At 41.4% G+C, this 27,081-nt stretch overlaps 1 protein-coding gene across 2 annotated transcripts; it reads right to left on the bottom strand.

Moving 5' to 3' along the window:
* On the bottom strand, window positions 1-26,467 carry sonb (SON DNA and RNA binding protein b). 2 transcript variants are annotated; one of them, XM_026159129.2, is made up of 20 exons: window positions 26,329-26,467; window positions 25,633-25,833; window positions 25,247-25,281; window positions 22,978-23,150; window positions 21,628-21,782; window positions 18,630-18,820; window positions 18,148-18,415; window positions 16,449-16,642; window positions 15,611-15,763; window positions 13,886-14,061; window positions 13,200-13,334; window positions 12,125-12,211; window positions 10,517-10,735; window positions 6,978-7,088; window positions 5,724-5,840; window positions 4,551-4,698; window positions 4,239-4,307; window positions 3,147-3,262; window positions 1,825-1,926; window positions 1-1,044 (listed from the first exon to the last, which is right to left on the bottom strand). In XM_026159129.2, exons 1-20 carry the CDS (start codon window positions 26,409-26,411, stop codon window positions 967-969), a joined length of 2,811 nt encoding a protein of 936 aa, XP_026014914.1. In that variant the 5' UTR covers window positions 26,412-26,467; the 3' UTR covers window positions 1-966. The 2 variants fall into 2 exon arrangements, with proteins under 2 accessions (XP_026014914.1, XP_080152994.1); XM_080296868.1 differs by lacking the exon at window positions 26,329-26,467 and adding an exon at window positions 26,091-26,200.
* Window positions 26,468-27,081: the final 614 nt, after the last annotated feature.

Below are 27,081 nucleotides of genomic sequence, written 5' to 3'. Positions count from 1 at the left end.
TACTAAATAACATAAATATAATCTTTATTTCTGTATACATATGTTTAGAAGGCCAGAATAAAAGTTTAACAGCCTTGTATGAGAAACACTTTTGTTTAAATTTAGGTCATCAATGTAACACAAAGACTAACATTAGCTGTCATTCACAGATACAACTTTTCACTAACAGTCCAGTTTGCTTCTGCTTTTGTGTGACTATGAGAAATGTCCTGCAGACTGTCGGCTGTGTGTTAGACGTAAGTGTTGATCAGCTAATAGAATATAGGGCTAAACTGCTACTAAACTATACATTTGTCATACATATGTACACACACGCATGCACACGTCGTCCACTTTTACTATGATCACTTTTTACCACTCCTACCCCTACAAAAACAAACAAGGTGATCATTCAAGTACCTTTAGAAAAGGTGTGATGTCTTATAGGCATAACACTGGTCACCATCAGCACTCTGAACCTGCTTTCATTGTTCTCATGTTATGTGCCAAAGGTGGTAGTTCTTGAAATATAAATGAGCCTCCAGAGTGGAAACACTGGTTAATCACTGGGACTGAAACAAACAAAACAACAACATTGGTGACAAACTAAAACTATCTAAACCACTCATGGAAGACCTTGTAGCAGTGCTGTGGTAGCTGTCGTTACTTCACAACAGTTGGTTCCCCTTTTTGTGTGGCATTTTCTTCAGGTGTTCTCTAACAGTACAAAGACACCTGAGTCTGTTTTCAGGTACCCTGTGTGATTGGTGTACCTGTGCCTGTTACCCAATGGGTGGGAGGACAGGGCCACATGACCCTGGTTGATTAAGCAATTAAGGAGCCAGGTAGACACTGTGACACTGGGAAAGTAGATGGACCATGGCACAAACCACAGGACCAGCTTCAGAGCTCTGGGCTTTCCTACTGTGACAAATCAAAATGTTTGCCTTGAACAGGGTCCATATTACATTTGTAATGTGTGCATGACTATGTAGAGAAAAGCGGGCCTGTAGAAGCAGCAGTGAAGACAGGGCCAGTGTAGAGTCCTGGTCCATCCACAGGAACCTTTGGATAGAAGAAAATAAAAAATTAATGCAACCTTGCATTTTTATTATTGATTATGCCACCAGGATTTAAAAAGCAATAAAAGCTATTTAAATTCTATGTGTAGTACAACTTTCAGAATGCCTTAATTACATTACAAAAACATTTACGTTAGTCTTCAAAATAAAAGGAATTTGATCATTTTAGTCTATTTTCCTACTGTATCCTATAACGTCTTTAGATTGTTGATTCTGTGCCAAAGGTTTTGGCTCCTTTAACCTCTTAAGCCCCGAGCCTGACTGATCTCCTGCCTTTTGCCCCCGTATCAGGGGGCGTTGGGGCTTAAGAGGTTAAGGACGCAAACAGAAGTGATTACGTTCACGGTTCATACTATCCATCTGTATATGTTTAAATAAAATCTTTTTGATGTGTTTTCTTTGTTGATTTAAGCACATAAAGACATTCAGAAGAAGTGCCCTTCAACTGCACACTATCACTGCTCTGTGAGGCTGAACCTGCACGGTGACATAAAGGTTCTCGATCATTTCAGGGTCACAGCACACAGACTTATGACTAACTACATAAATAAATGCTACATTTATTTGCGTAGTTAGTCACAACTACATAAGCAATAGATTCTTTGAATTGTGTCAAAACTTGTTGAGTTATTACAGCAGCCAGTGTAGACTGAAGGCTCTCGCTGAGCAATCAGTTACAGCGGATCCACTCTTTTCTTTGTAGTTACACACTTGCAGGGTGACTTATATTAAAAGTGACGTGACTGTCAGAGCTGTGGGTTACCTCTCCCAGAGCTTGCAGGGCAACTGTGGCTGCCATGGCCTTGGCGTGCTTCTTATTGGGACTGGCTGTCTGGGGTTGGTAGTCCACACCATTCACTGTGACCTGGAGATAACACAACACATAACTCTGTTCACTAACAACATCCAACAAACACAGGTCCAGATGAACAAAATCCACTTTCTGGGATCGTAAACAACACGTGAATCTGATGCATTTATTAAAACACATTTTTAGCAGTTTTTTAAAAGGTTTTTAATTACATGCACTCTCAAGGATTTAGCATGAGGGACAATAACACGAGCTAGGAAGTACACCTGTGTGGTGCTCAATCATCTTTGATCAAATAGATTGAAATAAAAAAGTATCACATATACAAAAACATGTGTTTAAGAGTTGGCAATAGGGTCACAAATGAAGTTAAATAAGGCCAAAATGCATACGAGAGGAATAAAGAGCTGGCTGTATATAACAGAATCAGGTGCTTCCCTTTGTGACATACATTTCTTGGTACATCTTTACAGTCACATTGTACCACTACAGTAACATCTTTGAAACTGACACCACACCACAACAACTGGGAAGCAGCAGAGACTCCAAACTCCCCCTGAGATGCTGGATATTACGAACACAGATCACTATTTATAATTTTCATTTTCTCAGATGCACCTGTAAGTTACCCAAAAGTAATGAGATTACTGTTACTTTCCCATAAGCACGCTGCGTTACTGCGTTACTAAACCGTGGTTTGTTTGTGAGAGCGTCTCATGACAACGACGTACGAGCGTGCGACGCCCGTGGCAGCAACAGACATGTGCAGATCAACAATGGATAAAATAGTGCAGAGAGAGTACATGCAGCGTTCAACGCTTGGAAGTAATCACATTACTTTGAGTTTGATTCTGTAAAAATCCACTGTTCACTCTGCGTGGGAAGAAAACTTTCTACAGCGAAAAATGAAACTTCAAACGTGAGCGAGCGGCGAGCGGCGAGCATGCTGCCACGGGAACGCGACGCTCACAGAGAAACCCCTGAATGAGTAAATGAGTAAACAGTAAACTAATGGGATTACTTTCTTGGAGAAGTAATCAGTAATTAGTAAGTAATTACTATTTTCAAGGCCAACACTGTTGGTCATATAAGGTGATTTACCCACCACCAGCAGTAATGTGATTACTATCGTCAGATGATTTTTGTTGCCTCTCGATTATAAAGCCCTGCAGAGCAGGAAGCTCCAGCTGCACAGAGTGACTGTGTGGGGTTTAATGACGTAGTGGAGAAGGTGCAGATTGTCGCCAGCTTCACGCAGAATGAAAATGACCCACCTTGAAAAGAAAATTCTTGCGGTGGTCAGGACCACTGTGATGGACCATAACAAAGTCTGGCTGCATTATCTTTCTCTTGTTACACAACTCAATGAGAGCAGACACCGGGTGCTTCCCTGCACACAGATAAAAGGACATCGTTAGAATTGGACAGCGCTCAGAGGAAGAGATGTTCTACAGAAGCATTGATATTTATGATGAATATTTTTTGTCCTTGTTTATGTTTGACATGCAGCTCAGACCCTTGCAGGAGCTTTTGCGGTTTACTGCAGATTTAGAAGTTACTATTCCTGAAAAAAGATCGACTGCAAAAACAGTTCAGAGAATTCTGTTTATTGTTTATGTGAGATCGCCATCTTGTGGAAAATATCAGTACTGCGGCTTGTTTGTTCTTGTTTTTGCACATTTTATAAGTATGTTGCACATAATCACGTATATCTGCACCTTTGTTCTGATTCACATCACTTTGCTGAGGATAAATTACACACACTGTTCTGATGCTACCGATACTTTGATCCTGTGGATGAAGGCTGAGAGCCAGACTTACAATGCAAACTGCACGTTGGAAATGAAAAGTTACTTCCTGGATTTACCAAAGACGTGCAGCAGCATGTTTGTAATTGACAGGCATGGTTGTTTATTGTTTATGTATTTGTTGGAATTTTCCTTTTAGAGGTGAATGCCTAAACATGTAAGTGCTGCTGCGTTTATGGACTTAACAGTAACTTCTTTAACATGCAAATTGGTTCGTTTCTGGACACAAATACTGTTTTATCTTCTTCTGTCAATCCTAAATGTCAGCTGATACACACGGATTTCAGATTTGGTGGAGTAATATATTCATTCTGTCAGATTTCTCCAGCTATCACACCCTCACAGATGACACTCAGGCAGCAGAAACCTCTAACAGCAGGGTCTGATTCTCTGCCTCTCACTGGTCCTAAGCACCATCGTTATCATAAAGAAATGCATGTAGAACAAGTTTACTCTGTATTTGCTCCTGTGGGTCTGATTGGGTTTTTTTGATGAGCTGCAAGACTAAAGGTCAACAGTATCACCATCTTTAAGGAAACAAATTCAGGTGTATTTTACCCATTAGGTCCTTGGTTACTACCAGTCCACCAGTTTGCTTCTGTAGTTTCTCTCCTTCAGCAACTAGACCTAAAACATTAAAGTCAACATCAATAATGTGGTATTATTTATAATATCACCCATACACTTCCCTAAAGAGTGAAATGTGAGAATCGTACTATAAACTAATATTTGTGGCCAAATAACAGTAAATCCATGCAATATGACACCATATAGATCCCACTGCCTTCACTATCACCGTCTTGCAAAGCTTGTGTGAGCATCTATTGTCGAGACTCAGCAGCAAAAAGTGCATCACTTGGTTTCTCGTACCTTTGCGGTCAACCTTAAAGTCAATAACGATGGGTTCCACGGTACCCTCGCGGTTCCTTCCGAGCCCTTCGCCTGTCTTCCACCCCATCTTTCTCATCAGGAACTCCCCGACACCCCCTGACACTGGAGCTGCCCTGAGAAACTGGTCCTAGTCAGAACACAAACAACACAGTAAAAAGTCAGAAGGGAGAAAAGAAAGAAAACAACATCTACACGAGCGCAGGGATGGACAGGATGTGTTATCACATTTTCATCGCAAACATTTTCTTCTCATGCTCCTTGTCACAGTCGCAATTGTGTGGTGTCTCTTTAAGACAGCCTAAGGTGATGTTTTCTGATGTCACAAGTATGCGCTGCTGCCCATGCTGTGGGAGAAACATGCTGACTGAGATGAACCTCGTATCTTTACCTCCCTAACTCAAAGCAACGTTACGGGTTGTGTGAACACTGCTCGCTTCATATATGATGAGACAGCAGCCGTTCAACCGGGCCGTGTAAGGTTGATGAAGAGTGTGTTTATTAACGGACGAGCACTGTGGAATTCCCAGTGTGGTCGTGAGTTTGTGACCGTCCTGCCGAGTGTTTCTCCTCTCAACCACTGAATACAACCCACGTTGCAGCATGCAGTGAAGTACACGCAGGTTAAATGTAGGTAACACTTAACTCGAACTGAACGTGAACCAGCGATCGATTAGAGCAGGCAGATACGTCTTCTTCATGTTTATGCTTTGAGAACATGCGATTCGATAAGACTCCAAAGGTTTTGATCACGACAGCAGTGATGAGTGCGGCTGCTGTCTTAAAAACACACTGTTTGTATTCCAGCTGTGTCAGACAGGAAGAAGAGGCTGCACAATAACTTACACACTTCTTTGCTGCTGTTGTTGAGAAAAAAAGGGTTGAATCTTGCATCACTTTCTATTTGCACTCAAGCTTTTGGATGTATATTACAGTACGCATGTGATGACACGGCTGCACCACTGCACGTCTTTTCTTTTATATTCTCTAGAAGAGTTATACCCTCTGCTTTCTAACAGCCTCAGATGTGAGGCTCAGTGTGAAAATACTGAGTATAGTATACTAGACGTGGTGCAGAGCTTCACTAGGAGATGACTACCAGGGGGTTCAAACTAAATCAAGCTTGATTTTTGCGTTGAATGCTGTGTACATTACCTTCTTCAGCCATGCTTGTGGTCCACTGGTCGAGAGCTCCTCAGAGCTGAGGACCTGGGCTCCAGTTGAACCAGTGAAAAGACCTGGAACCGTGTTGGATTGGGCCCAAGCATCTACCTATTGAAAAAGGACACTTCTATAAAATAAGAGCGTTTAAGCATGTCTGTATTTGTCTGACACAACTGTCAGTATTCCGAGATTAGCTATCCCCATTCTCTGGGCTTCACGTTTGCTACCATGGGTGGGAATGCAGATTTGATTTGGCAGGTTTTCTGACAGATCCACAGGCCTCTGGCTGCTCTTTCTGATTTTATAGAAGAAACACTGTCACATAAATCATTAAGACTAATTTCATTCACGAAGCGTCTACAAAACATCTGCTTCCAAACAGATCAACTGCAGCTGCTGCAGTCAGTATCAAAGTGGCAGCTCCACCTCACACTCATGACAGCCGCACAGATATTCATGAGGCTCAGTCACCACTTAATCAAAGCCTAATGTTTTCCCAAGTTTACGCTTTTGTGAAATTGTATAATACGCATAAAATACTATAACACTCAGAATTAGCTGTGAACTCACCAGCTACAACATTATACAAGTATTAATATGTGAGTAACGTCTCAGCAGTGGTACACCAGGGACAGATCACCTACTACCAGTGTGTGAATGTGTGTGTGACTGAATGTAGTGTAACGCACTTTGGGGTCCTTATGCACTGAGTAAAGCGCTGTGCAAATACAGGCCATTTACCATTTTTACCATCTACTAATCAGAAGGCTGGTGGTTCGACCCCCATCTGCTCCGGTCTGCATGTCATCCTTGGGCGACATACTGACGCCAAGTTGCTCGAATGTGTGTGACTGTTGGGTAGAAAGCACTTAGAGCGCATGGAACAAAGTGCTTGTGCAAATGTGTTTGAATGGGTGAAGGAGGCAAGTTGTGTAAGCAGCAAAGCACTCTATAAGAACCATTTACACTGAACAGGAAATGCTTTTGTATCTTTTGTCCATTTTCCTGTTTTACAAAATGCTGACCTGACAAAATGAGAAAAGCCATGTTTTGTTTTTATTGAAAAAAGATGATATTAGGAGCTGAAACCCAGAACAACATTTACATGCTGCACCTAAAACTGAGGCTGCCAGAGTGGTGATACAGTGTGATTATGCTGCTATTATAGCATCTTGCTAATAATATAAAGTTTTTATGGTGAGCACGTTAGCTGCTTTAAACGTTTATTCTTTTGAGACTTATTACCTGCTCTTGTGCTCGGGTGAGCATGCGGATGGCACTGATGTCATAGGGGTTCTCAGCCAATCGCCTCTGAGCTTTGATTCGTTCAGTTACAGCCTGGGTGATGTCTACTTGCTGGAGAGACAGAAAAACAGAGAGAGTCAGACACAGGTTTGAGGGTTAAGAAGGAGAGAAGACCCAAACTAGAGTTGTTTTAAACTCTTACAGTCTGAATAAGTCCGTGATACAAAAATATCTTAAACCATTCAATTGTTTTGCAGCTAGTTTATCCGTTTACCTGTAATTTGGAGAAAAAAGCAAACTGAACAAAGAAAACGGAGCTTCCTCCAAAACCCTAAATACAAGCATACTGGGTTCATTGGTAACTCTTAACTGGTCAAAGGTTTGGCAGCTGTGTGGCTGAGACTTTGTGTTAGCCCACTGCTGGCTGGTTCACACTCCAGGGCCCCACTTATCTAGAAATCTCTGCTCACCTGTTTGTTCATAAACACTTCACTTTACTGATGATTACCTCGTTAAAGACTAAAGCGTTGGGAAGTGTTTTCAAGAAACTGTTTAAATTCCATTTTCTCATTTTATATGTCAATAACAACATTACAAATTCAGCCACTTTATGTGCAGAATTGTGGTTTCCAAATCAATCCATGCCTGCCACCAAATCTAGTGCTTATAAATCAGAAGGTGTGGAAACACAGCAGTTCAACAATTCAGAGAAGATAAAATCTCGAACCACATAAAAAAATTGCACCCTATGTTTCAATTACATACTTCATTTAACTTTTGTAAAGCATTTAAACAATGTTTCCCACAGACAGGCAGTGTAAAAATAAGAGCTCTCCCACACAGCAAGACAAAATATCCCCAGAGATCCTTCCAGGAAAATTCATGTCAGCTCTGCCTTCACCACACAAAATCTGTTTCAACGCTGATATTGTCAAAGTTGAACATTAATTAGCATCTCGTTAAGCCGCATTTTAAAAACAGCGACCTTTCCAGTCCAATAAAAGTAATGTCTCTGTGCCTTCCCTCAGAGCACGTCTTTGGTGGGACGGGAGTAATCTTGTCCCATCACTGTAGACAAACACCGTCAAATCACGGTCCAGGCAAATGGCAACAACATACTGTTTGGATCGTTTTGCATTTTATGTTAAACGAAACCTTCTTTGGGGAAACACATGAGGAAGGACGCATGAAGGAAAATGCAACAAAGAACAGAAGCAAACTGAGGGTTTAAATATGGGAAGAGTGAAGAAAGACAGAAACAAACAGCGAGAAAGACACCAGAAGGTAGGGCTGCTCGATTATGGCAAAAATGATAATCACGATTATTTTCACTGAAATTGAGATCTCGATTATTTGACGATATTTATTTAACCCTTACAACCTACTATAGAACCAAGTCCGCCAGAGCTTATATATATATATATTTTTTTTACATGTTGTAGTGCCATTTGTGGGAGCATTTCAAGTTGCTATACATCAATACAACTGTTATAGCCCATATTGTAATAATATGTATGCATTAAGTCCATAGTAATTACATTAATTGCAAAAAAGTACAATAAACTACAAAAAAATTGAAAATCGTTTTTGTTTTTTAACATATATTTCTACTTGGAGAAATTTAAGAGGCTTATCCCTCAAAACTTTAAATACAAAAAAGTTGCAAAAAATAGTTTACAACAACAGGAAATTTATTTTGAGTGTCTTCATAGTTTTATTTTGGAGATACACAAATTTTTATATACTGCAGGAAAAACAAAAAACAATCCTATGATGCAAATTTGCAAAGAAAACAGCATGTGCATCAAAAGAAACTATTTCCAGCTGTGCAATTCGAGTTCTAAGCATCCCAGAAACTATTCAGAAAAGTATAGAGTCAAACATGACTTATAAAAACACCAGTATAGGCAATTAAGGCCTACAAGTAAAAAACTACATTTCCGCGAAAATGACGTCACTTCCGGTTTCGGGCAGGAAATGGCGCACATGCGATAGTTCGCGACTTCCAGTGTTGCCAATTTTGTCGCTATATTTAGCAAGTTTTCAGACCCGCTAAAAATAAAGACGTGAAAGCCCTTATTGCTTTTACTCTCAACAAGCAGCGGGTGCTGTAACGCAGTCAGTTCTTCTTTTACTCTTATGCTGTTTTGTGGATCACAAGGTTTAAAACTACTTATAAACACACACACACACACACACACACACACACACACACAAAGTAACTCCACCAGAGTGCCTATTTCGGGTCACTTTTGCCGGTCCAAGCCCGGGTAAAGGAGCAGGGTTGGAATTGTGACATTAAAAAAAACAATAATTGCTAAAAGAAATGTAATTTGTAGTTCTAAATAAATTCTAAATGCATTTAGGACGTTTTTTACTCACTTTATGTCTCTTCCACGATGTTGTTTCTCTCTCCAGCAACATAGGTTACAATTAGATTAGCATGACCAATTATGCAAATTTGGCGATGACGTCATTTAGCGACTTCTAGCGACTTTTAGGACAACCAATAGCGATTTTCCTTACTGAGGAGTTGGCAACACTGCTGACTCTGTTTCACTGTGGGAAGTGTTATGAACAGCTGATCAGATCGGCAAAGCGTGTTTCTGGAATATTATGTTTTTGTTCCTGCAAGCGCTTTTTATGCAATTTTTGCAAAGCTTTATGTGGAAGGAAACCGTGACCGAGGACAAGCTGATGGCATCAGATGTAAGTACAACTCCTCCGGTTTCATATGCAAAACAAATTATTGCGCTAGCTTACACGGTTCAGGTTCTACAGGGATTTAAAAATAGTTACACAAAACGGAGCGTGCTGCTCTGACCGGCTTTAAAGGGTTAACGATGACAACGTATTGAATAATGACTTTAAAAAATAATATAAAATAGTGTGCAACACCACTGAAGTTTTTTTACCTCTCTTTTCAACCAACGGCAGTCACTCTCCTCTCCAAATAACTTCTGCTTAGCTTTCCGAGCTTCCCTCGGGTCCTCTTAATCAGCGGTCTCCAACCTTTTTTGCGCCACGGACGGTTTATGCCCGACAATATTTTCACGGACCGGCCTTTAAGGTGTCGCGGATAAATGAGGGAGGGGCCAATAATCGGCTCCGTCATTTTTAATGATCGTTGAAAGCCCAGATCGTAATCGTGATTAAAATTCGATTAATTGAGCAGCCCTACCAGAAGGCACAGGGAATAAAGGGAAGGCATAGTAGGAACAACAAGAGAATATAAACAAACTAGATAATTCAACTAAGGAGAACTAAGAATACAAACACTCCAAAAAACTCAGCCTAAGAATTTTATCTCCAACTTCCTTTCAGATAAGTGGTAAATCCACCTCTTGGAAGAAGAGACCTGGTTGAGCTTGCTAGCATTAGTACAGGATATCCAGTGGATTTTGTCCAACTAAACACTGTAATGCCTGGCATAGTGGAATCACACAATCACATTTACTCCATGCACTGTTCACCAGCATCGCCCAAATCATCTTTAAAAAGGTGAGAGGTGTTCACTTCTGTTGTATCTCATTTCTCACCTGCAGTTGTGGGTCAGGAAAAACTTTGTCACTGTTTGTCACAAACGCTGGCTGTTCAATAACTTCCTGCAAAACCGCTGCCGTTTCCCCTGATGATGAGGAGGAGGAGGAGGGTGCTGCTGACAGAACATTTGTTTGGGCCTTTGTTGTAACAGCAGCCTTCTCGGTTGTTTTGTCAACTGGCACCCATTCTCCATAAGCACCCAGTCCCTCTCCTTCCTGTAACACATTACATTAGATAAGTAACTATGGGTTTATATTAAAAGACATTTTCTTTGATAATTACCTGCAATTAATCCGTTTAAAGGGAGACATTTATTCTGTGGAATACAAAGTGCAGCTCAAAGAATAAACTGAAGCTAGAATTGTTTCAATGCTTACTGTTCATATAGATCAGATTCAGATCATTTTATTGATTCTGACAATTCATTTGCAGCTTAGCCACAACCTGCTCATGCAATCACAGGCAAAAATAGAAATGTGTCCACCAACGATCATACAAAGAAGTCAATCTAAGTGTGTCAGAGTTAAGTGATCTAATAGCCAAGGGAATAAAAGATTTGAAGTATCTGTTTGTGTTTCACTGGGAACGAGGTAATGGTGACCTGAGAGGAACTTCCTGAACTCAAATGACGAACATGGTCAGGACAGCTGATTCTTTGGGGGTATTGAGAGGTGCCCTGCTCCTGTGGATCAATCAGGATGCAAACTGACATATCTAATGCACCACCAGCTACAGGCTGAGACGTCTGCCACCGTGCACCTTTCTTCTCATACAGCATTACCCCATTTTTCTTTTTGTGGTTTTTAAATTTGTAAATGTCTGCATGTGATCGTCCCGAGATGAAGAAACAAACAGAATATTGTTGAGATATTGATGGTGTGAAAAGTGCCTCGACCATGGCCCCAGAAAAAATATTAAATATCCATTAAACTCGAAAGCCCAAAAAGTCTCCTGAGATGGAAACCAACTCCTAATAAGACAAATGGCACAAAAATGTAGGAAATGTAAAAGTTAAATGTTCTCTCGACATCCTGCAAAGTTCCCACCACGACCACAAAGTAAGATCCACAAAGATGTTCATTCATTCAACAACAAAAAGAACAAAATTAAGGAAGAACACCGTCGTAGTCATGGTTACTGCTCCCACAAACTATCCTGCAACACAATTCTTGGGACAGATAAAAATTTGTATTCTTAACTTTTCAACAAAAATGCACAACACATGTTTGGGAGAAAAAAAGATTTTGCACACCAACAACAAAACCTCATATTTACCATAAAGCATGTTGGGGGGGTTCGTGCTTTTATCTCAGCCCCTCAAACCCTTGAAAACTTTGTAAAGAAATCATAAATAAATAAAATTTAAGAAGAAAATTCAAGGCTAGAGTCCGTTACTATGTTGTTTATGCAACAAGACGATGACTTGAAAGCAGCAAAATGGCAGCAAAATCTAAATATTATGGTTTTGAAATGGCCACGCCCCCTGCTGACCTAAAGAAAGGAAGATGCTAACTCAGACATCCCGGTTAAGTGGAACAGAAACGTAGCACTGAGATGCACACTGGAAGTGATTCTATTCAGTCTAATAAAAACGAGTTTCATACCTTCTTACGATGCTGTGTTCCTGAAGACACTGGAAACTCCTTGGCCATGCCTGCATCACTACGGACTGCTGGACGAACTGTTGAGTTCTGATTGGACAAAAATTGGAAATGGTTACTTCTTTTTTCGAAAAAGTTACTTATTACACAACTGCGACTATATCCACCAGAAAAACCCTATGAAGGACCAGGTGACCCCATCATTACATGCCTCTCTGCAGCTTCTCTCCTCCTGTCCCTGCCCACAGAGAATGTGCCAGGCCATCAAAAATAAACCCAAAATGAGCCAAGCAAAAGTCAAACATAAAGACTCACAAAGCTATGACTTTTCAGCTGGTGGAATACATTTGAGGTACTGCTACCTTTTGCAGCAATAGTTTTGCTGCATGTTTTGCAAATTACCGGATGTTTGACATCCTCTTTGTGAAATCCAAATGGCAGCGAGTCTCTTCTGAAACTCCCACTTTCACCATATTATTCCCTATCTGGGAATTTGAACTGAGTTATATAATTGACATCAGCTCAAGAACAGAAAAACCACTCAAAACATCTGCCCAGTTTTGGGATAGCATTCTTCAGAAAGTTGAAACTAAGATAATCAGTTCACAGTTCACACCAGAACCACAGGAAGAAAACAGTGTGACAAAGAAACCTGCATGTGATGACAGGGTCATGTGTATAGGGACATACTGTCAGCTCAGATTCAGTTAAATGAATCGCACAGACAGATGATAACCTTCAGCATACTCCGCAATGAGCCAATCATGCGAACTTGGCCTGATGAGAAAATGGATTTTAATGCCTGTAAAGAATTCCTAAAATATCCAAGATAAATAAACCTCTGAAATGAAAGGATTGTGTAACAAAATGATTGTAAATCCTAAAAGTTTCACGTAACATTTCAGCTGTATCACTTATATTTAAGTTAAGTCTGCATCTAATTGGTATTTCAGCTCCTGCATTTCAGATGTGTTGTGTTGTGGGTGTACAAAGACTAAGCTATGAAAACTGCGTCCAAATATTTCTGGGTCTAACTGCATTTAAAACAGACACGATGCAGCGCACGTGTGCATATTACATTAACACTGAAGGTGATTGCTTTTGGTTCTCGTAGAGCTGCTCCTCCAAAAGGTTTCTCATCATCCTCTTCATCTGAAACATGAGGCACTGCCACTGGCAGCTCTTCTGTACTGTCTGCAATCATCTTACATTTCTGCAAACACACACACACACATATAAAGAGTAAGCTATGTAACTACGACGCATCGCTCTTGTTTTTCCACATTGCAGGCTGCAGATCTCCATGGCTGTTACAGAACACTGCAGAACTGTACTTTAGAACTGCTATGATCTGAGTAGGATCCTGTATGTAAGCAGACAGAGACCTTTCCACCTATAAAGGTAGAGCGGCAGAGCTTTAACAAAACGTAATGCACTTGTCCTTTAATGTAAGGCTCACTCTATGACATTAACCAAATCTGGAAAAGAAAATCCCACCTGACCCTCTTTGAATCAGCTCATATTTTATACAACAACTGTTGGATGTATGTAAATCCATGCTCTAAATCCAAAATCATTTTTAAGTATCAGGCTCATCGTTGCTATGTGAGCATGCACAAGGGCCTGGATCACAGAGGATCATGGAGTGCTTCAGTGTTTTAACTCATTGCCTGTTCAGCTTGTGACCGTTTTCTTTTGGCATACGATGGCCTGTCCTTTGCACTAACTTTAGTTGTTTTGATACATAGAAAACATGAAACTTACGTCAGTAAATTCTTTAATGCTAATGCTGTTCGCTTGCTTTGCTACTTTCCTTTTCACCTCCTCCAAATTAGCGATGTTGGGTTGGGCAGGGGCAACGGGTGGCTTCTGCATAATGGAAGGCAGTGGAACCAGTGACGACAAAGTGCCAATGTTAGTCAAGGCTGCTGTCACAGTGGCTACAAGTGAGAGGAGACACGGCAAAACACACAAATCGGTGAATAAGAAGCACAACAGCTGACTCAAATAATATTCGAACATTTCAGCTTCAGTCGTGTAATTCTGCTTATAGTACTTATTTTATTGACTCAACACACTCGACACTTCACTTGACCTTCATGGTTATTTTGCTCCAGAAAACTTACTCATCAGCAGTAGAACTACTCACACACAAGAAAAGACATCAGGGATTAAGGTTAGGTGATATTTGAAAAGTTTCCAACCGACAATCGTCAGTCCAATAAATGACAACAGGTGATATATTCACGCAGGTGACTTTTCGATGGGCGGAGCAACGTAATCATGCACGTTTAGAATTTATAAGATTTGTTTGAATATTTTACCTTCTTTTCTTGTTTCAGTATTAATATTGCTACTTTTTGGATTATTCATTCATTTATTTATTTATCTGAGATGAGCCAAAGCACACAAAAAACTCAACATTACATCAGATTTTTTTTTAATGTTCGCAGGAAGAGACATTTGGATTTTTAACTTACTTATTGTTTAATTTTGTATTTGTTGTTTGGTCGAGTGTGTGATAAGATAAACACAGTTATAGTGCTAAAAACAGCGCTATTATGTTTTCCGTTGACTGCTTCTCTTAGTTTCAACCAACATTATTAGCAAACCAACTCATGGGCAAATAAATAAATAAATCGCTCTTGTAAAAAACGACTGGTGAAAGGCTCAGCCTATAGTCAATATATCCGTCCAATTGCCCAACTTTATTAGAGATGCAGTTTACTGTTGAAGAAAGAAGTCAACTGGATGTCTGTATTTGTACATTTTGATAAATTACAACTTCATTCCAAACAGACAGATTCAAACTAAGTTAAACAGTCCCCTCAAGGAAATGACCAAATCTGTATCGATGGAGCAGCGGTAACTAGGGATGGGTAACGGTATCCAGTGTTCTGACATAAACGGTAGTAACCAGACCGAAAAGCAGCGCACATTTCGGTGCTTTTTTTCTGTGCTTTTTTTTTTCTTGACATGTCACACACTTTGGATTTTAGCCAATCATTTTACCTTTCCAAGGATAGTAGGCGGGCCCAGGTACGTACGTTCTTTTAGAGCAGATGGATGATGATGCAGCAGCAGCCGTTCTTCTCTGTGTGAGTAGCTTCATGTTGTTCGTGTGTAATTTACGCTGAGTAGGCTAACCACGTTATTACATTAATGCATGTAAGGTGAACTAGCAAACACCGTCGTAGTTACATGTCTACCTGTCTTCTTGTTTGATAGAGAGATAGCATATATGTCCTATAGCTGCAGAAAAGGCTAACATTGTTATCTTTTTACAAAAAAACAGCTGAACATGAGAGGTTTTAGGACAAAGTTTGTGTTCTCCATTCTCTAAGCACCGGTTCGAGCACCGTTTAAGCACCGGCACCGTTTCAAAAGTACCGGTTTGGCACCAGTATAGGATAAAACCTAAACGATACCCATCCCTAGTGATAACAGGAGGAAAAAATCATGCAGGAAAGAGGAAAGTCAAATTCCTACCAGCAGTCATACTGGCCATTGCAGCATTCATAGCCATTGTTGGCAGAGCCAGGGGAAGCACTGAGGATCTCAGGCTAGCAGGGATAGGCATACCAGCTTTGGCACACATGGCAGCAGCATTGGCCTTAGCAATTTCCAACAACTGCTCCTTATCTGAGAAACAAAAAAATAAATCTTACATTTTTTAGACATAATACATAATATGAAGTTTCTAACAGCTATATACAGTTTTATTTTCCTTTTTTAAAAATAGAAATCTGAGCATATGATTTTAGCGGTAAAGAAGATAAGAAAATTGTAATCTCAAGTAAATCATCACAACAAAATGAATTAATGGGAATTAGTGTGATGATCACATAGTCAGAAGCAACATATAACCATCATCTTTCAGAGGTAATGGACTCAGACTCAAAGTGCTTTATACTACTTGCCTAATTCATCATTCAGACAAGCACTTTTTCTATTCACACTAACTTGGAGTTCACAGCCACCCCATAACATACAGGATCCCACATATATTTACTGGTACTGACTCATGATAGAGTACAACATTGAATCCCCTGTTGTTCTCACAGTATTTAAACTTGAGCTTTATCATGGGGGGGGGAAGCATCAAGTTGACAAGGAAAGGTGAGCAACTAAAAAATGAAGTAAACAAGAGGTTAGAGGTTTTTTCTAGTAAAAACTGGCACCTAGTAAAAATCAGGCGCTAACTTATTTACAGTTACTTTATGACAGCAGCCTCCTCTTTGTTATATACAATAGCACCAAAATACAAGTAACAAAAAGGAAAAATGGCACGTATTACATTCACACGAGTGACTTCATAATATCTGACCCAGTTCACTGATACGGTGAGGGCTGTTGCTCAAGCTGCCGTGTTTCCGTGAGGGCGACCTGTTTTTGCGTAGGATTAGCACAGGGGAATGGCTCGGCTCACGCTTCCAACGGTCTCTCTGGCTGTATGCAACCCTCCGCCGACTTTGTGACACTGACCGCGAGCGTGACCGCCGTGGCCTGCGGCCCCTTGACCTACAAAGCAACATGCAGTCTCATTTATCTTTCAAAAAACCAACTGCTAAACAACATCTGTATACAAATATTCATAGGTGAAACTTTACAATGTAATAAAAGCACTCACAAACTTTCAAGAACCACTGTGTACAGCTACAACTGTGATAAATATTTTGGGCACCCTCCTCTATGATTCTGTTCCATGGACTGAAAAACTAGATGTGATGAAGACAATGTGGTGATTGCAAAATGGCCAGGAAGCACTAGTTTCATCAGAACACTCTTGCCAACACATAATCAGGCAAACTGCATTTGCAACTGTGGGGAAGCAAGTTGCCACCTCTAAATGAGGCCGTGGTCCTGTGGAACAGGATGACTTTGACGCCATCGTGCACGCACGGGCGTCTGCTTTGCATGCACTGCTACAGTTTCAGGGTCCTGCAGGTACCTCCCTGCACTCAGAGAGAAATCCTGCTCACGTGAATAAACTTACTTTTGACTGTCGGGAGGTAGAGCCCAAAGGAGGATGGGCTCCTGATGTGATTGGCCACTTTGATGGACACTTCAGATTACTGTGTTAAACTGAGTTACACTGTGCCAGCGACAAATGCTGTTCTAAAGCGCATTTGTTTACAATTTGAAAGATAAAGTTTAGTGAATTAAGTATCAACAGCTATTGTTTACTGAGTGGAAATACACACAAGTGTCACTGGATTACTTTAATGCTGAAGAAATATTTGAAACCATTAATCTGTGGTACAGAATAACACAGCTTCTATGATTTAGAAAGAAATCATCATAATGAGGACGCATCATTCCTCAAGTCAACTGAGTAAACTTAATTTTATAAAATGTGAACAAGTATAACATGTTTTATGTTTTTGCCAGTGGGTGGCTTCACTCAGTGAAATAGCTTTACACATCTGGCTCAGGCTCCACTCACTGTGGGCTCAGGCTCCACTCACTGTGGGCTCAGAGCTCCACTCACTGTGGGCTCAGAGCTCCACTCACTGTGGGCTCAGAGCTCCACTCACTGTGGGCTCAGGCTCCACTCACTGTGGGCTCAGGCTCCACTGTAACAGGTTCTCTGAAAAGACAGTCTGTGGGCTGGACAGGAGAGCAGGACGTGACGAGTTGTCCAAGGTAAGCAGCTAATTTGTCTGACAAGCAGTTCAGGTTGTTCCCAAAAGTTGATTCTGTTGATCTGGATGTTTTGAGTGGGAGAAACGTTTCGTCACTCATTCAAGTGACTTCTTCAGTCTCAGCTGACTGCAGGTTTCCCAGCCTTAAGATACACGTACTGTTTATGTACGACTGAAACTAGCACCAATGGTGAGCAGTGGGATCTAATGAGAGGTGAATGAATAAAGGGAGGGAGGGTCCATGGGGCTATTTGGTGTATGGATGTCATGTATAGAACAGAACCATAAGGCGTGTGTGAGGTGTGATCATGCTTCTCAAATGCAGATAAATTATCTCCAGGTAAGTAAGCCAGCGCAAACACACTCCACCCCCTGACCTACCTTGAGCGTGATCTCTTCCTAAGTGAAGGGCTCGTGGATCTAGATTCTCTCTTGTAGCCTCTACGTGGTGACTTGGATTTTTTCTGCTTCTTTGATGACTTCTCCTCTTTTTTCTTCTGTGGTGACTTTTTTCTTTTCTTTCCAGCAGATTTCACATTTGCAGGAAAGGACGTTTCTGATGCCTTGCACTGAAGCAAGCCAGGCTCAGTGCTCAGGTGATGTTTAGCAGATATGGACTGGCTTGGCACGGACGTGGATGCACTAGAAGCTGAAGTTTTTAGAAAATCACATGACAAAGATTATTCCTGGATACATGGTGTTTATACTGTTTGAACAGTGATTTCCTCAAACTTGAAATTTAAGATTTTAATATTCTGAGATCCTGGATATCTGATTCCCATGAACTATGAGCCACAATCATCACAACACACTCAGGACCTGCTCAGTCATGGAAACCAACGTCCATTTCATACAGGTCTTACCTAGTTTTTCTGTTTCCTCTCCTTCACTGTGGTTAGAGGTCTGCCGTTTTATTACTCTTGATTCAGTCAACTCTTCTGCTTGTAAATTACTTTCAGTGTTGCTGAGGTTGCCCTGAGGTGGCTTGGGCCAGTTTGGAGGCCATTGGTGGGAATGAAAGGATTCATCTTCTACATCTTTCTTCTCTGACGAGCTACAAGTAAAAATAGAAATCACATAATTGCAGGATGAAGTAATATCACAGTGAAACATATTTATCAACAGTGCTGTCATCAAGCACAGAGTGTTTCATACAGTTAGTTGCAAAATCTTCCTCCATTTTTTTCACTTAAAGTGGGGCAAAAAAGTATTTAGTCAGCCACCGATTGTGCAAGTTCCCCCACTTAAAATGATGACAGAGGTCAGTAATTTGCACCAGAGGTACACTTCAACTGTGAGAGACAGAATGTGAAAAAAAAATCCATGAATCCACATGGTAGGATTTGTAAAGAATTTATTGGTAAATCAGGGTGGAAAATAAGTATTTGGTCACCTCAAACAAGGAAAATCTCTGGCTCTCACAGACCTGTAACGTCTTCTGTAAGAAGCTTTTCTGTCCCCCACTCGTTACCTGTATGAATGGCACCTGTTTGAACTCATCATCTGTATAAAAGACACCTGTCCACAGCCTCAAACAGTCAGACTCCAAACTCCGCCATGGCCAAGGCCAAAGAGCTTTCGAAGGACACCAGGAAAAGTATTGTAGACCTGCACCAGACTGGGAAGAGTGAATCTACAATAGGCAAGCAGCTTGGTGTGAAAAAATCAACTGTGGGAGCAATCATCAGAAAATGGAAGACATACAAGACCACTGATAATCTCCCTCGATCTGGGGCTCCACGCAAGATCTCATCCCGTGGGGTCAAAATGATCATGAGAACGGTGAGCAAAGATCCCAGAACCACACGGGGGGACCTGGTGAATGACCTGCAGAGAGCTGGGACCAAAGTAACAAAGGTCACCATCAGTAACACACTACAACGGCAGGGAATCAAATCCCGCAGTGCCAGACGTGTTCCGCTGCTGAAGCCAGTGCATGTCCAGGCCCGTCTGAAGTTTGCCAGAGAGCACATGGATGATACAGCAGAGGATTGGGAGAATGTCATGTGGTCAGATGAAACCAAAGTAGAACTTTTTGGTATAAACTCAACTCGTCGTGTTTGGAGGAAGAAGAATACTGAGTTGCATCCCAAGAACACCATACCTACTGTGAAGCATGGGGGTGGAAACATCATGCTATGGGGCTGTTTTTCTGCCAAGGGGACAGGACGACTGATCCGTGTTAAGGACAGAATGAATGGGGCCATGTATCGTGAGATTTTGAGCCAAAACCTCCTTCCATCAGTGAGAACTTTGAAGATGAAACGAGGCTGGGTCTTCCAACATGACAATGATCCAAAACACACCGCCCGGGCAACAAAGGAGTGGCTCCGTAAGAAGCATTTGAAAGTCCTGGAGTGGCCTAGCCAGTCTCCAGACCTCAACCCCATAGAAAATCTGTGGCGGGAGTTGAAAGTCCGTGTTGCTCGGCGACAGCCCCAAAACATCACTGCTCTCGAGAAGATCTGCATGGAGGAATGGGCCAAAATACCAGCTACTGTGTGTGCAAACCTGGTAAAGACCTATAGTAAACGTTTGACCTCTGTTATTGCCAACAAAGGTTATGTTACAAAGTACTGAGTTGTATTTTTGTTATTGACCAAATACTTATTTTCCACCCTGATTTACCAATAAATTCTTTACAAATCCTACCATGTGGATTCATGGATTTTTTTTTCACATTCTGTCTCTCACAGTTGAAGTGTACCTCTGGTGCAAATTACTGACCTCTGTCATCATTTTAGGTGGGGGAACTTGCACAATCGGTGGCTGACTAAATACTTTTTTGCCCCACTGTACATTTGCAGCCTGTTGTTCCCCCATCCCATTTTTTTAGACATGTTGCTGCCACCAAAGTCAAAATGAGCCAAATAAAAACAGAACTGCTCTCTCTTCGCTTCCGCTTATCCTTTTCAGGGTCGCGGGGGGCGCTGGAGCCTATCCTAGCTGTCATAGGGCGAGAGGCAGGGTACACCCTGGACAGGTCGCCAGTCTGTCGCAGGGCCAACACACAGAGACAGACAACCATTCACACTCACATTCACACCTAGTGGCAATTTGGATTATCCAATTAAACTATCCCCACAAGCTGCATGTCTTTGGACGGTGGGAGGAAGCCGGAGTACCCGGAGAGAACCCACGCAAACACGGGGAGAACATGCAAACTCCACACAGAAAGACCCCGGCCTGATGGTGGAATTGAACTCAGGACCTTCTTGCTGTGAGGCAACAGTGCTAACCACCGTGCCACCGTGACTAAAAACGGAACTGTCTTAGTTTAAACATTCAATGTGTTTTCTGTTTTCAAGTGTGAATAAAATGTGTTTATGGGAGTTGCAAATCACCACATTCTGTTTGTGTCTATATTTTACACAGCAGCTTAACTTTTAAATTTAATCTAAAAGCCACAACACGACCTGATTAAAAGCCTAGTAATTTTACTAAGGACTCAATATTTATTATGGAAAAATAAATATTGCCATTATTTTGCAAACATTTATTTTACATTAACTGGGAGATATTGTGTCTGTCTCTTTAACCTTTAAACAGGCAGGTGGAGTCGGTCAACCATTCATCGGAGGACAGCTGAACATAAGAAAGTTGGTAGTAGTTCCTAGATCTTCCAGTTAGCATGTCAAAGTATTGTTGGTTAAGTTCATAAATCCAAATCATGAATGTGGAATGTCAGGTAAAGTCTACAGAGTGGTAGAATAAATACTAAATAAATGCGGTACATTTACTGTTGGCAGCCGTCTTGGCAAATTAGGATCATCAGCCCACAGATTTGAAGGGAAAACAGTTTGTATAACAAAATAAACAGAGGAGGAGCCATCAACATTTCGTTCAAAGTTTGCTTCCCACCTGGAGCGAGTCCTAGACCTCTGACGGTAGTGTCGAGTCCGAGAGTCAGAGTTCTTCACTGGGCAGGAATGTGACTGGGAGTAGGAATGTGAAGGTGAATGGCATCCCTGCCTGTCACGTCTTTCCTCATCTTCTATTCCTTTATTTGAGTTTTCCTGTCAGAGAGCAATAAAAAAGAAACCTTATTTTCATTATTCTTTCGTGAGTGTAGCATGGACTGGTAATGATATAGCACTTTCAACTAACAACTATTTGACCACACAAAGTGCTTTCTTATAACCAGCTTCATTAAACCCCCACACACACTTTCACACCATCACACGGGGCGACTCAGGTTTCACTGTGATGTGCTTATCCAAAGCTGCCCCAGTTACATCAATATGCAATTTATTTGACCCATCTCCCCTCCAAAGTTATTTTCCCATGCACTCTCAGAACGTCTTCAGTGTGACTGTTACACACTTCCACCCTCAGAGTTGCAGTCTCAGTCCATTCACTTGTGCATTTGCAGAGGAAGCTGGATGTGTATAAAATGGAGAGTCTTCAACTTGATTTTGTGGAAGTGGGCGAAGTTGAAGGAAGGAAAATCTGACAAACAGGGCGGCTTTTAAGCAACAATTGTGTTTTTATAAGCGAAACCCTTTTGACCTCATCGAGAGGTAGAGGCCGTTCTTCCACAGATGCCTCGAGACAGCACACCAGAACCCTGCAGCCACAGTCTCACTCTGGAGGACAAATTCATGGTTGTGCTTCTCATCTCTCCCCATTAGCAGAAATATTCTTAATTATCTCACAATCAAACAGTTGGTTCAAAGTCAGCGGCTGAATCGACCAAATGGCCCAAACTTGAATTTGAAAATTGAAGAATTTTTCATTAAGCCTTATGTATTGGATCTAATGGTAACAGGCAGAAATATATTACTGTATTATTACTATTACCAAGCACAAAAATATCATCACACAGACTTATAATCAACACACTTAAGATTTACAATGAAAAAGATAAAAGCTCGCATGCAGGGGCTAAATCGGGCCCAATGTCCCGCCTCAGACGCTGGCCCAACAAATGCAGGACACTCGCTCCTCCTAAGATAATTAGTCCAACTAAACAGTCCGACGGTGACGACTTTGCAAGAACAGACTAACAAGCTACAGTCGCAGTCAGAAGGACAGCAGTACATAAATTTAACGTGTATTCTACTTGACATAGTTACTTGTGAACACTACAGACAAATCAAACATGAGAAAGGAATTCTCTCCTACTCTTAGTAAAAGCAAAGGGATAAATCTGTATTAGAAACTAAAGCTGATTTATGTATTGGGACCACAATGAAAGTACTTTGTTTTCACCTGTTTTGGGATTATATCAGGCAGCTCCTCCTGTCGTTTTAGTTTAGTATGCTTTAACACAAAAGCAGAGTCAGTATCTGATGAATTCTCATCGTCTTTCCTCCTTTTCTTCTTCTTCCTCTTTCCAATTAAGTGCTTCTTGCGGCATCTGGACTTACTCTCACGATCCCCACCTGGAAAACAGTTTACCAGCTCTGCATATTTTTGCAGCAAAAAATATTGTATGTGACATATACAGGACAACATATGGCAACGTAGACAGAATTTACAAGGAAATGGGAAAGGAGAACCGTGGAGCTCACAGAGTCTGACTGCACTTGGATGATGTGACAGCAGATGCTGTTTATGTGGGTCTGCTGTGGTGAAACGACAACATGCCGAAGATGGACAACAAAGCACGCGTCTTAGATTATAGCCACTTACCAGCAATATTCGTTGTTAGTTTTTATAAATGATCTACCAGTACGTTGATATAAACTATGGATATAAACTTTAATGAAGGATGGCCCCCTGTGGACTCGGCTAAAAGACATATGTCTACATCATTAAAGCAGTATTGAAGAAGTTTTTAGAGAATTCCACACTGATAATTGTCACATTACTCAAATAGAAACTACTAATACACTATTGAACCTGGCCCTTGTTTTGCTCTTCAACTTCTCTGAGTTTGGTTATGCAGCATGTCTGTAGGTTCTCAGTCATTCCAGACATCGTAATCTAAGGAGCTTGGAATGAGAAGCAACTGGACTTCTTTCAGTTTCTTGAAAACGTGTGCAGACCTCAGACCTCTGCATTGGAGAAACCAAACAGCCACTCCATAAGCGCACGGCACAACATAGAAGAGCCACCTGGACAGGACAAGACTCAGCTGTACGTCTGCATCTAAAGGTCAAAGGTCGCTCTTTCGAGGACACCAGAGAAGACCGATGGTTTAAAAGAGAGTTGACAGAAGCCATCTATGTCCACTGTGAACGACCATCCTTGAACAGAGCGGATGGCTTACTACACCAACCATCTGCCACCTACAATCCAGTTTTGAAATCCCTTCCCTGGCGTCTTAATTAGGGGTGGGTATCGTTTAGGCTTTATCTGTGCCAAATCTGTACTTTTGAAACGGTGCCGGTGCTTAAAGAATGGAGAACACAAACCTCTCATGTTTTTATTTTTAGCAGTCTCTTTTTTTCTGCAAAATGATAACCACCGTCTAGCCCCACGCACGGGGCGATCCGCGCTAACTCACTAATGGAAATTTACCACACCTGCAGTAGATGTGCTCGGTGTGAGGTCTCGCAGCAAGCTATCAAATACGGCGCATTTCTCGGCTTTTAAAACAACGCTAGGCGTCGCCAGGTGCTTCATCAGATTCGAGGTGTTGCCTCCTTTGACAGTATCACAGTATCAGCTTAAAGCACTTGTTGCTGCTGAGTTTGCATCTTTTGCTGTGAAGTACAGCCAGACTTTGACCGCTTCGCCTTGGGCATTTTTAATCTGTAGCTCTGCTCTAACAGAACGTACGTACCTGGGCCCGCCTACTATCCTTGGAAAGGTAAAATGATTGGCTGGAATCCAGAGTGTATGACAGCTCAGAAAAAAAATGGCACCGGATATCGGTACCCATCCCTAGTCCTAATGCCCACTCACATTTTGCGTCAGTTCATCTACACAGACACATGATAGGGTGAGTCAACTGGCCCACACACTTTTAAACAGCTTGGCTCATGTGATGAGGCACATGATCAATAATAGGTTGAGGAGACTTTTCCTCACCCTATCATGTGACCTATCAGGTCACCTGACGCAAAATGCGAGTGCGTGTTGAGGTACCTGGGAAGGGATATCAAGACTGCTTTGTAGGTGGGTGTCTTAAGCCACCCCCTCTGCTCAATGATGGTCATTCACAGTGGACATACATGGTCTCTGAGAACCTACACAGACATGCTGCCTTCCAGAGCAGACAAAACCTTGAAAAGGGTGCAGTTAGAATACAGTACAAAGGACCAGAGTCTTCATGTAGCTAAAGAAGGACATCAAAGACGGGGACAATGTCAAACCAATCAGCTTCTGGGAACATGAGACTGAAAAGGGCCTGGGCCAGCTGGTCAGCAGTGACTTAACTTTTAAATACGAACAAGGGGATTGTCTACTGAAAATATTTTTTAAAAACATATATAAAGATTAGCCACAGAATAGGGCAGCTGTGAATATACCAAGTCTATCTGCGGTAAACACTCGATGCTCAAAAAGTTGACAATATAATAAAGAGCCGTACCTTGCTCTGTTTTTCTTTCCGTTGGTGTTCCTCTTCTATGAAGCAAAGATAAAGCCTGAATTAGGCACATTTAAACAGTCATAATTAACAGTAAAACGGCAGGAAGCTATTGGCTGTTTTTGTACAGTAGTGTTGCCCCCCTGAACGATCTAGGTTGCGGGCTACACGTTATCCCACCGTGTATGTAGTAAACCTTTTTACTCCCTTCATTCACTGACTTTTGAAACTGGACATAATGCACAGGTAAAGTTACAGGTTCCTTTGTGAGCCCAGCCCCTTCCTCTCAGACTATCACATGCTTTCTTTGGAGTTATATTTGCTGGCTGAGCACGTGAGCACACAGGTTTTCTGACTGTGGATGTTGCAGCATGTGCTTTCAGGATCACCTTGACTTGTGTTTATTTTTTCGCTTCAGGTCTGCCCCAGACTCTGAACTACTCTCCTTCTCTCGGTTCCTCTTCTTCCTCTTGCTTTTGTGTTTTTTGTGCTTCTTGTGCGAACTGCTGCTTCTCACGTCTTTGTGTCTCTTTGTAGAGGCATTTTCTGCTCCATCCATGTTACTGCAGTCACCCACTCTTTTAGCATCACTGATGGACAGAGGCAGAGAAAATACGTGTTACTGTTTGACCAGAAAGAGTCAGCCAACGTTTATTAAATGTCTAATATTCTGAAGCCTCTCCCTGCACCGCTTATTGGATAGTAAGATCCAGATGAGGTGTTTAACAGTCATGCCTGTTGAAGATTTAAGAGGTTTCAGGTTTCTTCTATCATTGCTTCGAATTCTTTTCATAGTCTTATCATTAAAACCGGCAGTGACTTAAATAGAAAAATGTCCGCTTCAAACCTAATGAACTGTTTTTAAACTTTACGGACTCTCTCGGCTTTCTTTTCGACCTCCCGCGTCCACGAATGGCCTCGCTCCTAGCGGTACAGTTTAACTGAAAACAAACCTAAGCAACGTTAGCTTTCATCTTTTATTTGGCAACTGGTGCAGCAACCGGTAGCTGCAGCAGCGACTAACATGTCTGTTCAGTGAAATTTCAAATAACGTCTCAATAGAAGAATACAAACAAACAACATACGCTTTGTCCTCATTCTGGTCTTCAATTTCTCTGATTTTATTTAATATGAAATCTTGAAAAATTTGCTCTATGTTGGCCGCCATGTTTTAATGTGCATCGCTTTGCCGTTCCGGGTGGAAAGTGAATATCTGTGGCAATGTTCCGGATGAAAATCTGTTCCTCCTCAGCAGACTACACGCAATCCTATACAGTTCCTCTGTATAGGGTATTGTTTTTTTTCAATAATCATTGTCATAATGATGATGATTATTATTATTAATTACTATTGTCTCTCCTCAGTTTATTATTATTATTATTATTATTAGTATTATTATCATCATCATTATTATTATTAGGGCCCGAGCACTGAGGCCCTACTGTATCTTTCATCTTCTTCTTCTTCAGGCGAAACAAGTGCCTTTTTGAGGGCTTTAACATGCTCAAAAACTCATGAAATGTTGCACACGTGTCAGGTCTGGTGACAAATTTCGTATTTTAATGGTTTTACATATGAGCATTGGAAAATGGCTCTGGAGCGCCACCTATGTGTTGTTAAATGCAGTCCTACGAACACATCGTTTGAGCTACATGAATGAAATTTGACCCACATGTGTATCATGCTGACATGAACAAAAAAGTCTGTGGGACCATTGACACAAACCCAACAGGAAGTCCATCATTTTGGACTGAATGTGACATTTTGGCTCAGTTTTTGCTATTTCCAGGCCTTGTACTTTTGCAAACTCCTCATCGGGATTTGATCTTATCAGCTTC

The sequence above is a fragment of the Astatotilapia calliptera genome, chromosome 23 (genome assembly GCF_964374335.1).
Source record: "Astatotilapia calliptera chromosome 23, fAstCal68.1, whole genome shotgun sequence".
NCBI classification, from domain to species: domain Eukaryota; kingdom Metazoa; phylum Chordata; class Actinopteri; order Cichliformes; family Cichlidae; genus Astatotilapia; species Astatotilapia calliptera.
This window is presented reverse-complemented; position numbering and strand designations above follow the sequence as displayed.

Excerpts from the sequence above, each read along its gene's own strand:
- sonb (XM_026159129.2), bottom strand. The coding sequence starts at position 26,411 with ATGGCGGCCAACATAGAGCAAATTTTTCAAGATTTCATATTAAATAAA. Across the intron at positions 23,151-25,246 it reads GGAAAGAAAAACAGAGCAAG|GTGGGGATCGTGAGAGTAAG; the intron begins GTACGGCTCTTT and ends ACTGTTTTCCAG. Across the intron at positions 1,927-3,146 it reads GCAAGAATTTTCTTTTCAAG|GTCACAGTGAATGGTGTGGA; the intron begins GTGGGTCATTTT and ends TGTTATCTCCAG.